Here is a 12,211-nt window from a genome sequence, read left to right on the forward strand (position 1 = left end):
CGCTGTGAAAACTAGTGACGGAGAAAAGAAGGAACAGCGACGGCAAGACAACATTACCGCCAACTACAGGTCGGGGGGTGTACGAGGAAGTGATGATTTTCCTCTTCCTACTAGCCGCGCGAAAAGTTAAAAACAACAACTACTTATGTTGTGGACACCGAAGGTATGTGGACACCTGCTAGTCGAAAATATAATTCCAAAATCATGGGCATTACTATGGAGTTGGTTCCCATTTGCTTATATAACAGCCTCCACTGTTCTGGGGAGGCTTTCTACTAGATGTTGGAACATTGCTGCAGGGACTTGTTTCCTTTCAGCCACAAGAACATTATTGAGGTTGGGCGCTGATGATGGGCAATTAGGTCTGGCTTGCCGTCTCCGTTCCAATTGAGCCCAAAGGTGTTCAATGGGGTTGAGGTCAGGGCTCTGTGCAGGCCAGTCAAGTTCTTCCACACTGATCTCCATAAACCATTTCTGTATTGACCTCGCTTTGTCATGCTGAAACAGGAAAGGTCCTTCCCCAAACTGTTGTAACAAAGCTGGAAGCACAGAATCGTTGAGAATCAGTGGTGGAAAATGTATCCAATTGTCATACTTGAGTAAAAGTAAAGATTCCATAATAGAAAATGACAGGTAAAAGTGAAACACCCAGTAAAATACTACTTGAGTAAAAGTCAGTATTTGGTATTTGCTAAAATATACTTAAGCATCAAAATTAAAAGTATAAGTAATCTCATATTCCTTATACTAAGCAAACCATTTAACATGTTTTAATTTACAGAAAGCCAGGGGCACACTCCAACATACATACATAATTTACAAATTAAGCATCTGTTTAATGAGTCCAGAGGATCAGAGGCAATAGAGATGATCAGGGATGTTATCTTGATAATTGTGATTTGGACCATTTTCCTGTATTGCCAAGCATTCAAAATATAAAGTACTTTAGGTGCCAGGGAAAATGTGTGGAGTAAAAAGTACATTATTTTGTTAAGAAATGTAGTAAAGTAAAAGTTGTCAAAAATATAAATAGTAAAGTACAGACACCCCAAAAAACAACTTAAGTAAAAAATACTTTAAAGTATCTACTTAAGTACTTTACACCACTGTCTAGAATGTCATTGCATACTGTAGCGTTAAGATTTCACTTCACTGGAACTAAGGGGCCTAGCCCGAATCATGAAAAACAGCCCCAGATCATTATTCCTCCTCCACCAAACTTTACATTTGGCACTATGTAATAGGGAAGGTAGCGTTCTTCTGCCATCCACCAAACCCCAATTAATCTGTCGGACTGGCAGATGGTGAAGCGTGATTCATCACTCCAGTGAACATGTTTCCACAGCTCCAGAGTACAATGGCTGCAAGCTTTACACCATTCCAACCGACGCTTGGCATTGGGCATGGTGATCTTAAGCTTCAGTGTAGCTGCTCGTCCATGGAAACCCATTACATGAAGCTCTTGACGAACAGTTCTTGGGCCGTTGTTGCTTCCACAGGCAGTTTGTAACTCAGTAGTGAGTGTTGAAACCGAGGACAGACCATTTTTATGATCTTCAGCACTGGCGAACTGACTTTTTGGAAAGGTGACATCCTATGATTATTCCACGTTGTTATTCCCCCCCTCAATGTACACACTACCCATGATGACAAAGCAAAAACAAGTTAGACATTTTTGCAAAAATATTACAAAAAAAACTGAAATATCACCTTTACATAAGTACTCAGACCCTTTACTCAGTACTTTGTTGAAGCACCTTTGGCAGCGATTACAGCCTTAAACCGTCTTGGGTATGACGCTACAAGCTTGGCACACCTGTATTTGGGGAGTTTCTCCTATTCCTCTCTGCAGATCCTCTCAAGCTCTGTCAGGTTGGATGGGGAGCGTCGCTGCACAGCTATTTTGAGGTCTCTCCAGAGATGTTCGATCGGCTTCAAGTCCAGTCTCTGGCTGGGCCACTCAAGGACATTCAGAGACTTGTCCCGAAGCCACTACAACGTTGTCTTGGCTGTGTGCTTAGGGTCGTTGTCCTGTTGGAAGGTAAACCTTCGCCCCAGTCTGAGGTCCTGAGCAGGTTTTCGTCAAGGATTTTCTCATGGTCAGAGTCCTTTAGGTGCCTCTTGGTATACTCCAAGTGGGCTGTCATGTGCCTTTTACTGAGGAGTGGCTTCCCGCTGACTACTCTACTATAAAGGCCTGATTGGTGGAGTGCTGCAGAGACTGTTGTCCTTCTGGAAAGCTCTCCCATCTCTACAGAGGAGCTCTGCCAGAGTGACCATCTGGTTCTTGGTCACCTCTCTGACCAAGGCCCTTCTCCCCCGATGGCTCAGTTTGGCTGGCCAGCCAGCTCTAGGAAGAGTCTTGGTGGTTCCAAACTTCTTCCATTTAAGAATAATGGAGGCCACGGTGTTGTTGGGGACCTTCAATGCTGCAGACATTTTTTGGTACCCTTCCCCAGATCTGTGCCTTGACATAGTCCTGACTCTGAGCTCTATGGACAATTCCTTTGACCTCAGGTCTTGGTTTTTGCTCTGACATGCACGTCTTCTTCTTCTATGGTATATTTGCGATCACACAATTGAATGTGCATACCACCACCTATTATGCAGGATGGAAACAGGATTCCCCCCCAAAACCAAACTACCAAAAAAGTAATTCAGAAATTAAAATAAATTTAACTTCTTTTAAAAATAAATAAAACAGATGTGATCACAGGAACCTGGGAGGGCGGGTCTTCCAGAGCCAGTACCCCTTGCAAGTCTTTCGATGTAAAATTCTTGAGTCCCAAAAACTTTTCAGCCACAGCCACAATAATGTCTAGTTTCTTCGACTTCTTTGAGACTTGTGCTGTACAGTTTATAACTGGCAATGAACGCAATGAAATCCACCTTAACAGGGCATCTTTTGTCTGGAAGCAAACATTTACAACAGGCTGCGGTGTATCCACTACCATCTCTTCACTAGCATCACTTGTTTTCTTAATTCTTTGAATCTCCTCCACATGGAAATTCGATTGACCGCTCTAACTTTTACCACCTCAATTTCCTTCACCCTTCCTGGGCTCTCCAGGAACTCAGGATCATGATCCCCACCACAATGGAAACACCGTCGTCCTTCTACACACCTTTCTTCCGTATACTTTGTTTATCTGCACACACTTGAAACATGGCCAAATCCTTTACAATTCTTACACTGCAGTGGTTTGGGGACGAAAGCTCTTAAAGCATATCTTACATAACCATTGCTCTTTATCAAAAACAACAGGACCGACAGACTTTATTTTTCTCTATTCACTCAGCGGGTCAGACGCCGGGCACTAACCACACCAGGAATTCTCTTCAGGTATTCAAGCTGAAGATCCGTCGTCAACTCCTTTGACGGGTGCTCTACTCCGAAGTTCAAAACACAAAACTTATGTGGTCTGGATTATTTTGAGGCCCACTGCAATCTTACTCTGCTCTTCAGAAATACAATGAATCAAAATAAGACCACTCCTGGTTACTCTGACATGCTCCACCTTTTCAAGTGCATACTTCAAGATTTGACACCTCAAACGGGTTTCCCAACATACGCATCCTTACTCAAACGCTTCCCAATGTTCATTATAATTTACACACGTATCCTCCACTCCAATTTTAGACAATTTCCTTTTTGTTCCAGTGTTTGATATTACTGTTGTCCATTCTGAACATTCGTCTTCACCAAATGTACTCGACGCGCTGCTTAATTCCAACTCAGCATCCACTTCAGCCATCTTCCTCTCCACAATTCCATCCTCTGACGTGCACTGTCAAATGTGGGACCTTATATAGACAGGTGTGGGCCTTTCCAAATCATGTCCAATCAATTGAATTTACCACAGGTGGACTCCAATCAAGTTGTAGAAACATCTCAAGGATGATCAATGGAAACAGGACTGGAGCTCAATTTCGAGTCTCATAGCAAAGGGTCTGAATACTTATGCAAACATTTTTAAAAACCTGGTTTTGCTTTGTCGTTATTGGGTATTGTGTGTAGATTGAGGAAAAAAATTTATGTAATCCATTTTAGAATAAGGCTGTAACGTAACAATGTGGAAAGTCAATACTTTCCGAATGCACTTTATATGGGCTATCAGGAGTCCAGCAGGCCAGCTGCCATCTCCTCGGCTCAACCTAAGTCTTCGTATGCGCCCCACAATGGCACCCTATTCCCTATAGTAGGGTTCTGGTCAAAAGTAGTGCACTATGTAGTGAATAGAAGTGCCTTCATCTTCCTGGTTTAAGATCTCTTCAGCTTTCTTTTGTGTCCAGATCTACAGTTGTTTTCCTGCGGAGGAGTGGTTGTCTCAGTGGTCTGGCAGGACTGTGTTGCGGTTACCATGGCCATAGGTAGTGGTACTGTCTGAGTTTACTGGGTTCTATACTTTGCTCTGGTGCATATCAACTTAAATATGCACCAGAGTTCCTCTGTGGAGATGGGTGAACCTTCCAGAAGGACAACCATCTCTGCAGCACTCCATCAATCAGGCCTTTATAGTAGAGCGGCCAGACGGAAGCCCCTCCACAGTAAAAAGGCACATGACAGCCCACTTGGAGTTGGCCAAACGGCAACTAAAGGACTCTCAGACCATGAGAAACAAGATTCTCTGGTCTGATGAAACCAAGCTTGAACTCTTTGGCCTGAATGCCAAGAGTCACATCTGGAGGAAACCTGGCACCATCCCTACAGTGAAGCATGGTGGTGGCAGCATCAGGCTGTGATGTTTTTCAGCAGCAGGGACTGGGAGACTAGTCAGAATCGAGTGAAAGATGAAGGGAGCAAAGTACAGAGACATCCTTGATGAAAACCTGCTCCAGACCGTTCAGGACCTTAGACTGGGGGTGAAGGTTCACCTTCCAACAGGACAATGACACTAAGCACATAGCCAAGACAACACAGGAGTGGCTTTGGGACAAGTCTCTGAATGTCCTTGAGTGGCCCAGCCAGAGCCCGGACTTGAACCCGATCTAACATCTCTGGAGAGACCTGAAAATAGCTGTGCAGCAACACTCTCCATCCAACCTGAGAGCTTGAGAGGATCTGCAAAAAATGGGAGAAACTCCCCAAATACAGGTGTGCTAAGCTTGTAATGTCATACCCAAGACAACTCGAGGCTGTAATCGCTGCCAAAGGTGCTTCAACAAAGTACTGAGTCAAGGGTCTGAATACTTATGTAAATGTGATATTTCAGTAGACTTTTTAAATAAATTTGCTAAATATTCTAAACCTGTTTTTGCTTTGTCATTGAGTATTATTGCACGTAGAATGATGAGGAAGAAAAACAATACATTTTAGAATAAGGCTGTAGCGTAACAAAATGTGGAAAAGGTCAAGGGGTCTGAAAACTTTCCGAATGCACTGTTTACACTGTAGTCTTTATCTGATACGGCATTATCAGTAAAAAAAAATAAAAAAACATTACCATAGGGCAGGTAGCCTAGTGGTTAAGGGCGTTGGGCCAGCAACCGAAAGGTCGCTGATTAGAATCCCCAAGCCGACTAGGTGAAATATTAGTTAATGTTCCCTTGAGCAAGACACTTAACCCCACTTGCTCCTGTTAAGTTGCTCTTGATAAGAGCATCTGCTAAATTACTTCAAATGTGAAAATCATGTAGAACATAATCACAAATAATTTGTAGACTGCAAGAAGCCCAAATAGATATAATATTTGACTCAAACAATGACTAAAACTATTTCAAACCTTGCTTACATTTGTATACGATACCTGGGAACAGATTTTCGAACTGATTGGGGGGCCAAATAAAACCACTATTTGTATAGTAAAAGATTTCAAAAGCAGATGACAAGGTGCATTTGTGAGATGCTTGAATATTGGTTTTTAATAACTTATAAAACACCTATGTTACAGCATCAACTATAAACATACTGTACATACACTGTGGATGAATAACAGGGTGATTTCTTTTTTTCAGACTGAACATTTCAAAATATTTGATATTTTGGGGGGGAGAAAACATAAGAACAATGAGCTGGAATGATAGAATCTATAAAGAGGTTCAGATGGAACTCTGAGGATGAAAACAGAACAGACAGTGGACTGAGGACCAGATACAGCATTCACACCTGGGGCCATATTCATTAGGGCACACAGCAGCAAAACATTTTGCAAGTTCAGGTAGTCCCTCCCTGTTTCAGTCCTTTTTCGGACTTATGAATATGACCCCATCTTCTCAAATAGTAGTAGGTTGTAGAATGTATAGACTGGAATGGAGAGTAGTAGACTTCTGTGGATAAATTATTCAGTCCTCACTGAGTGAGAGAAGGAACACTTCAACTAACACATAAAAGTCAACAGTGAATTGATTTACTGAACATAGCTAGTTAGATAATTTGCCAGTGTCCATCTGCCAGCCCCCACTGTAGTTGTAACTGTGGTCAAATCTGCAAAGTGTCATTTGAGATGAATCAGCCTGTATGAATCTCTTTCTGGTAGTTATCTTCCTGGTTCACAGCAGAGCAACAAGAGCAGCTCTTCCATTGGTTTAAAACGTCCAACTCACTATTTTCTGGGATTATTAAACACTCCAGTCCATTCGCTCTCTCCTTCATGGTATATAGAACACAATTTTAGAGGGAGACAGAGAAGAGAGAAGGGAACATCTAGTATTTTACAGGATCAGCAGCCGAGCAGAACAGCTGGAGAACAGCTAAGGAGGGTGTCTGTCTGGTGCTCAGGACAGTCCTTCACCCTTTGGCTGTGTATTGTGTTGTGTGTCTGTGTGTTGGATGGCGCTAGTGCGTTTGGTCCAGTAGTTATTCATCCTGTTTAGAGGAAGGGAGGAGGAGGGAAAGGAGAAAGGGAAGGAGAGATGATGAGGTAATGAGAGATCCAGTTGAAAGGTTGTTGGTGAAAGGCAAGAAAGTAAAACAAAATATAACTAAAAGTCTATGTCATCATGCGTCTGACTGGTCAGGAGGTGGGGGGCTGTTAGACCTGTTCTGCCCAGCTCTGGCTGCTCTGTCCCTGGGTAAGGCTGCACTCTCAGACCCAGGCTGTGTTGAGCCTCTAGAGGCCTGCTGTCCATTAGGGCTGTTTGATTCCTTGTCTTTTGATGACGGCTTTCTCAGCTTCTTCTCCTCTTCATCCTCTTCTTCCTCGTCCTCCTCATTTTTTCCCTCTTTCTCCTCCTCTTCATCAGAGTCGATGCGGTTAAGTCGTTTGCGGATAGGACGATCTTCCTCAGATGACGACTCCGATTCCCCTTCATCGTTATCATCCTCATCATCTTTAGTGGAGGGTCTGCTTTTCTTCAGCAGAGCTAGACGTTTCCTCCGCTGTTCTATCAACACCTTCCTCCGCTTCCCTCTGCCCATCGTCTCCCCTCTCCTCTTCTTTCCCCTTGTTCTACTCTCCTCCACCTCTTCTCTCCGCCTCTTTCCCCTCATTTTCTTCTCTTCCTCCTCAGACTCTCTCGAATGGGAGGATTCTGAAATAGAGGGAGCGAGCGGCGGATTCATACAGCAGCAGGAGTTAACCCCGCATTCAGACACTAGCGGCAAAAACGTTCCTTTGCCCGGTGCAATGGAATCGATGGCTCTATTTTCTCTGTGTCTGGTGACGTGTTTTCCGCTTCATCCAGCCAACCAGAAAATGTTGGTTTAGGGACAGTGGTCGGTTTAGATTGGTTTAAATTTAGGAGGGGGAGGGGTGGAACGTTATCGGCACGCTTTCACTTGAAGAAGCGTTTTTTTCCGCTAGTGTCTGAATGCGGGTTGGTAATGAGTTGTTTACATTGACTAAATGACAGTCTGTCAAGTTCCACATGGACCTCCCTAATTGGGGGCAGGGATGGTAACCATAGTAACTGACCATCGCTGTTTGAGCTGGAGAGACGACGGCGGCGGGGTTTAGCCTTATCCTTATTGGTGGTTGCCTGGGAACACTCGGATTCTGAGGTCTCGCGGTAGTTCACCTCCCGCTTCCGGCCCCTCCTTAAACCACACCTCTTCCTGTCCCCATCGCTGTCACTCAAATCACTGGTCTCTACAAAGAGAGAGAGAGAGAAGCAGAGAGAGGGAGGGGAGGGAGAGAGTTGTTTTACTTTCAACTGAACATGTTCTTTAACATCCAGCACCAAACCTCTGGATTTCTGTGTGTCTTCTTTTCCCAACTCATATTCCAAGCCTTACTCACCCATCTCCTCTTCCTCCTCCTCTTCACTCTCCTCCTCCTCCCCCCATCCTCTCCTCTGTCTGCGTGGGCGTTTCTTGCACTTTGCTGCGGTCCTGGAGGTTCTCTGTTTAGGTGCCCGTCTCTGTGCCCGTGTGGACTGGCTTACGAAGCCCGGGTCGCTGGCAAAGCTGTCCACATCACTGGCTGCTTCCTCATCACCTGACGCTACAAACTCCTCCTCCTCCGTACTACACACACACACACACATGTTAAAAGTTTGCATTTATAGTGCTCAAACAAAATATTACTTTACAATATGGGGTGTAGCTCCAAAGAGTAGCGCCCACCCATACACATATCCACAGAATTACTAGGAATGACTTAAGGCCAGTCAGGCACAAACACACCTGGCGCTGAGCTGAAACTCCTCCTCGCTCTCTGCAGCCGTGCTGTCACTCTCCAGGTCGTTGAGTCTCCTTCTCTTCCTGCTCCTGGTGGGAGGGGCCTGATCTGTGGTTGGTCCTCGTTTCTCCTTCCCCTCCTCTGATAGGATGGTGGCAATGTCCTTACCCTGCCCCACCTCTACACACAGGACCACAGGGTTACACAGGCAGGCCACTTTTCTGTCATCTAAACCCTCTTGTTCCTCATCCAAAATGACACCATATTCACTTAATATAGTGCACTACATTTGACCAGGACCCTTAGGGCTAGGTTCCCAAACTGGCATCCTGCGGGTCAAATTTGATTTGCCCCACCCAAAAAAATCTGACCCCAATTATTCTCACGCATAATAGAGAGACAAGTGATGGTATACAAATGTAAGCAAGGTTTGAAATGATTAAGTTTTAGTCAAATATTACATCTGTTTGGGCTTCTTGGGGTTAATTTGCAATCTACAACTTATTAGTAATTACGTTCCGGCCCCCCGACCATCCGCTTAAGAAAGAAATCATCCCACAGCTGAATCTAGATGATGATCCCTGACATAGAGGATACGGTGTCATTTGAGACAGCCATTCAATCCACAGTCTACACACTCACTCCCTCTCTATTTCTCACCTCCTCCATCCTCATCTCTGACGTCTTCCTCTATCGCTTCATCAATGGCGTCATCAAAGTCATCAAACCTGGAACACACGCAGACACCACACACACACACACCAGGGTTTACGTTTTCCTAGTCAGTCCTAGGAAAACATGGAGCCGGACACACAGTGGAGAACGACTGCCCCCTCTAATTGAAGAGAGAGGGGGCAGTTGATTTACAAACAGACAGTTAATACTGTTAATATTATCCAGCATACACAGTACATTGTGTATTTATAGTAAGCCCTCAGCAGTTGAAGTCATCCCCCTCCCCAGCCCTGAGTTTCCTCAGAGCCATAGCCTTTACCCGGGTGGCAGGTAGCCTAGCGGTTAAGAATATTAGGTAGCAGCCTGCCTGTTGGCTCTTGGTAAGGGTAGCCTATCCTTCTCCTTGAACTTTTAATTCATTTTAGACATCTCCTAACTTTTGCCACACACGGAGGGAGGCGCTATGACTGTAGCCTGTAGTATATTGCCGCTCTGATGACTTATGATGGGCCATCAACAAGCTACACACGCCATGCTCCACTCTCGTGAAAAGCAAGAGCAGCAGCATCAATTATTCAATTTCTCTCTCTACTGCAGCAGTCGGATATGAACATGCCCTTCCGGACAAGTCAGTTAAACTTACACATACCCGAGACCCATGACAATCATATCAGATCCGACCCAGACCCATGATATTATTTATAATTCTGGATCTGGACTTGCTCAGGTCCCAGATCGGGTCTCAGGTACAGGTGAATCCGTGAAGATCTCTAGCTCAAACTGAGTATCTTATGTCTCCATGAGACGCCATCTTAACTGACTCACTTGGTTTCAATGCGCTATGAAGTCTTCACATAGCAATGAACAGTGTCATGTGATTGATGGCTTTGTCCATTCATATATACAGTCATTGGGACAACGTGACCGAGAATATTTAATTTTACCGGCCATTTGAGAAATTTACCAGACCCATATGTTCTGGATGCGTAACCCATTAGGGCGTCCACCAACAGTGCTCAATTAAGGAGCTAATAAAACATAATTTTCAAACATTTGCCAAAATGCCATTCGTAGGAAAACGCCATTCTATACAGAGCACCTGGTGCGAGCAGTTTCATATGTGACAGAGATGAACATCTCTGTTAGAAACTTTGAATGAAAGGGAATCTGAAGACGCAACTAGGATGGGACACTAAAATGACTAGGATTGTGCCTTTGGCATCTGCACAACGAAAGAAAGTTGATATGAAAACCAATAGAACAGCAGAGAAATGCTGGTTTCAATGGCATATGAGGAAGTCTTTATAAAATAAATGCATCCACGTTTGGTTAGTGTGACTTTGCCAAGGCTATTTTGAAGCAAGGTACATGCCTCATAATATAGAGTAAAATATTCAGGTTTCAAACAATTAAGTATATGTTTTCAAAATGCATACTGCATCCAGCTCACAATGCAAAGTGGTGGGTGACATGCTCTTAGCCTGCCTACCATAGCCCATGCACTTGAATGGCTTCAATTACCAGTTGAGAAAAAACAAATAGTAGCTCTTTATAAATCGTGGCCAACAAAACTGTTTTTAACACACAACTGCATTTAGAATTGCTCCGCAATGACATGTTTCACTCTAGCAGCAACACGTTTGACAAGTGACATGCCGCTCATAATAGGCTCTGTATGCTGTGTGATAAATAAACACATGACGACTAACGAAAATAAACACTCCCCAATTTAATTTTACTAAATTTAGCAAATTAACCTATAGACTGACGGTCAAATGCATTTATAGCGACTGAAATTTACATCAATGAATTCAACTAAATTTCAATGGGATTGTTTTTTCTCCCGTTCAATTGGCAGGTAACAATTTTATTTAGTGGCTCTATTTCATTTATTTTTCATCTGTCAAAAGCCGGCAATTACGGAAACCCTTGCAGACAAGCACACTATGAGACGGGAGTGTCACCATGACAACATGTGACTTATTTGAGCTGTGCTGTCACTTCTCTTTCTCACACACACACACCTGTAGCTGATACACTTCCTGGTTCTGGTAGACCTCCTTCCCAGGTTTTTGGTATTTTTTGCATCTTTCTTCTTCACCAGTTTCTCCTCTTCTTCCTCCCCTTCCTGCTAGAAACACATAACACACAATTTCAGATTATGATAATTTATTTGGCCTTCTAGACTAATTTTGCCTGATAGTACACACACAAAATTAGGCTTACAGGAATGATGTTCTCCACACTGATTCCCACATACACCAGACGCTCCCTCCTACAGAGACAAAACACACAGGAATTCCACAACCATTTCAGTGTGTTAGGTGTGTGTGTGTGACAGTGTGTGAGTGAGACTGCGTGTGACGAGTGAGACTGTGGGTGGACTGTGTGTTACCTCCTCTCAGCTCGGTCTCTTTTCTTCAGAGCGCAATCCAGATTTTGCAGCTTCTCCTCTAGTCTGTCACACAGCAGTTTCTACATAGACCAGGGACAGTGTTAAAACACGCACGGACAAACACACACACACTCTCTCTCTCACTTACGTGTTGGCAGGGTGGGCAGAACCATTCTCCCTCAGGTATGACCATGAGAGGGGGTCTGAGGCAGGCGGTGTGGTAACCACTATCACATGAATCACACAGCAGGATCTGCAGCAGAGAAACACACGGGTTGGTTGGTTTCAAACGGAGTGTACGCACGTTCAGGTGCTGGGTGTAAATAAACTCATGAAATCAAGAATAGATAGTGATCTGCAGAAGGGAAACAGTTGGCTTCACAGTAAAGCACACAAAATATACCATAAGTCATTCAGATGCAGAGACGTAAAGAAACAACCATCTCCTCCACACACACATCTCACCAGTTCGGGGTGGTTGGGGAGTCCACAGTGGCTGCAGGGATCTTCATTAGGCATCTCCTCTGATTGTCTAGAGTCATCTGAGTCACAAATACTTCTCTCCCTCCCTCTCTCCTCCTTT

General features: G+C 44.1%; 1 protein-coding gene across 1 annotated transcript in view; it reads right to left on the reverse strand.

Moving 5' to 3' along the window:
* Positions 1-5,841: 5,841 nt before the first annotated feature.
* The window catches only part of LOC139382381 (remodeling and spacing factor 1a), a 38,968-nt gene continuing 32,598 nt past the window's right edge, over positions 5,842-12,211 (reverse strand). The window contains exons 17-20 of the mRNA XM_071126386.1: positions 8,564-8,738; positions 8,178-8,404; positions 7,854-8,027; positions 5,842-7,470 (exon numbers count right to left, since the gene is read on the reverse strand). Of these exons, the coding sequence (XP_070982487.1) occupies positions 6,938-7,470; positions 7,854-8,027; positions 8,178-8,404; positions 8,564-8,738 (1,109 nt within the window). The 3' untranslated portion in view covers positions 5,842-6,937. The remainder of the gene's footprint in view (positions 7,471-7,853; positions 8,028-8,177; positions 8,405-8,563; positions 8,739-12,211) is intronic.

This window comes from Oncorhynchus clarkii, chromosome 24, assembly GCF_045791955.1.
Source record: "Oncorhynchus clarkii lewisi isolate Uvic-CL-2024 chromosome 24, UVic_Ocla_1.0, whole genome shotgun sequence".
NCBI classification, from domain to species: domain Eukaryota; kingdom Metazoa; phylum Chordata; class Actinopteri; order Salmoniformes; family Salmonidae; genus Oncorhynchus; species Oncorhynchus clarkii.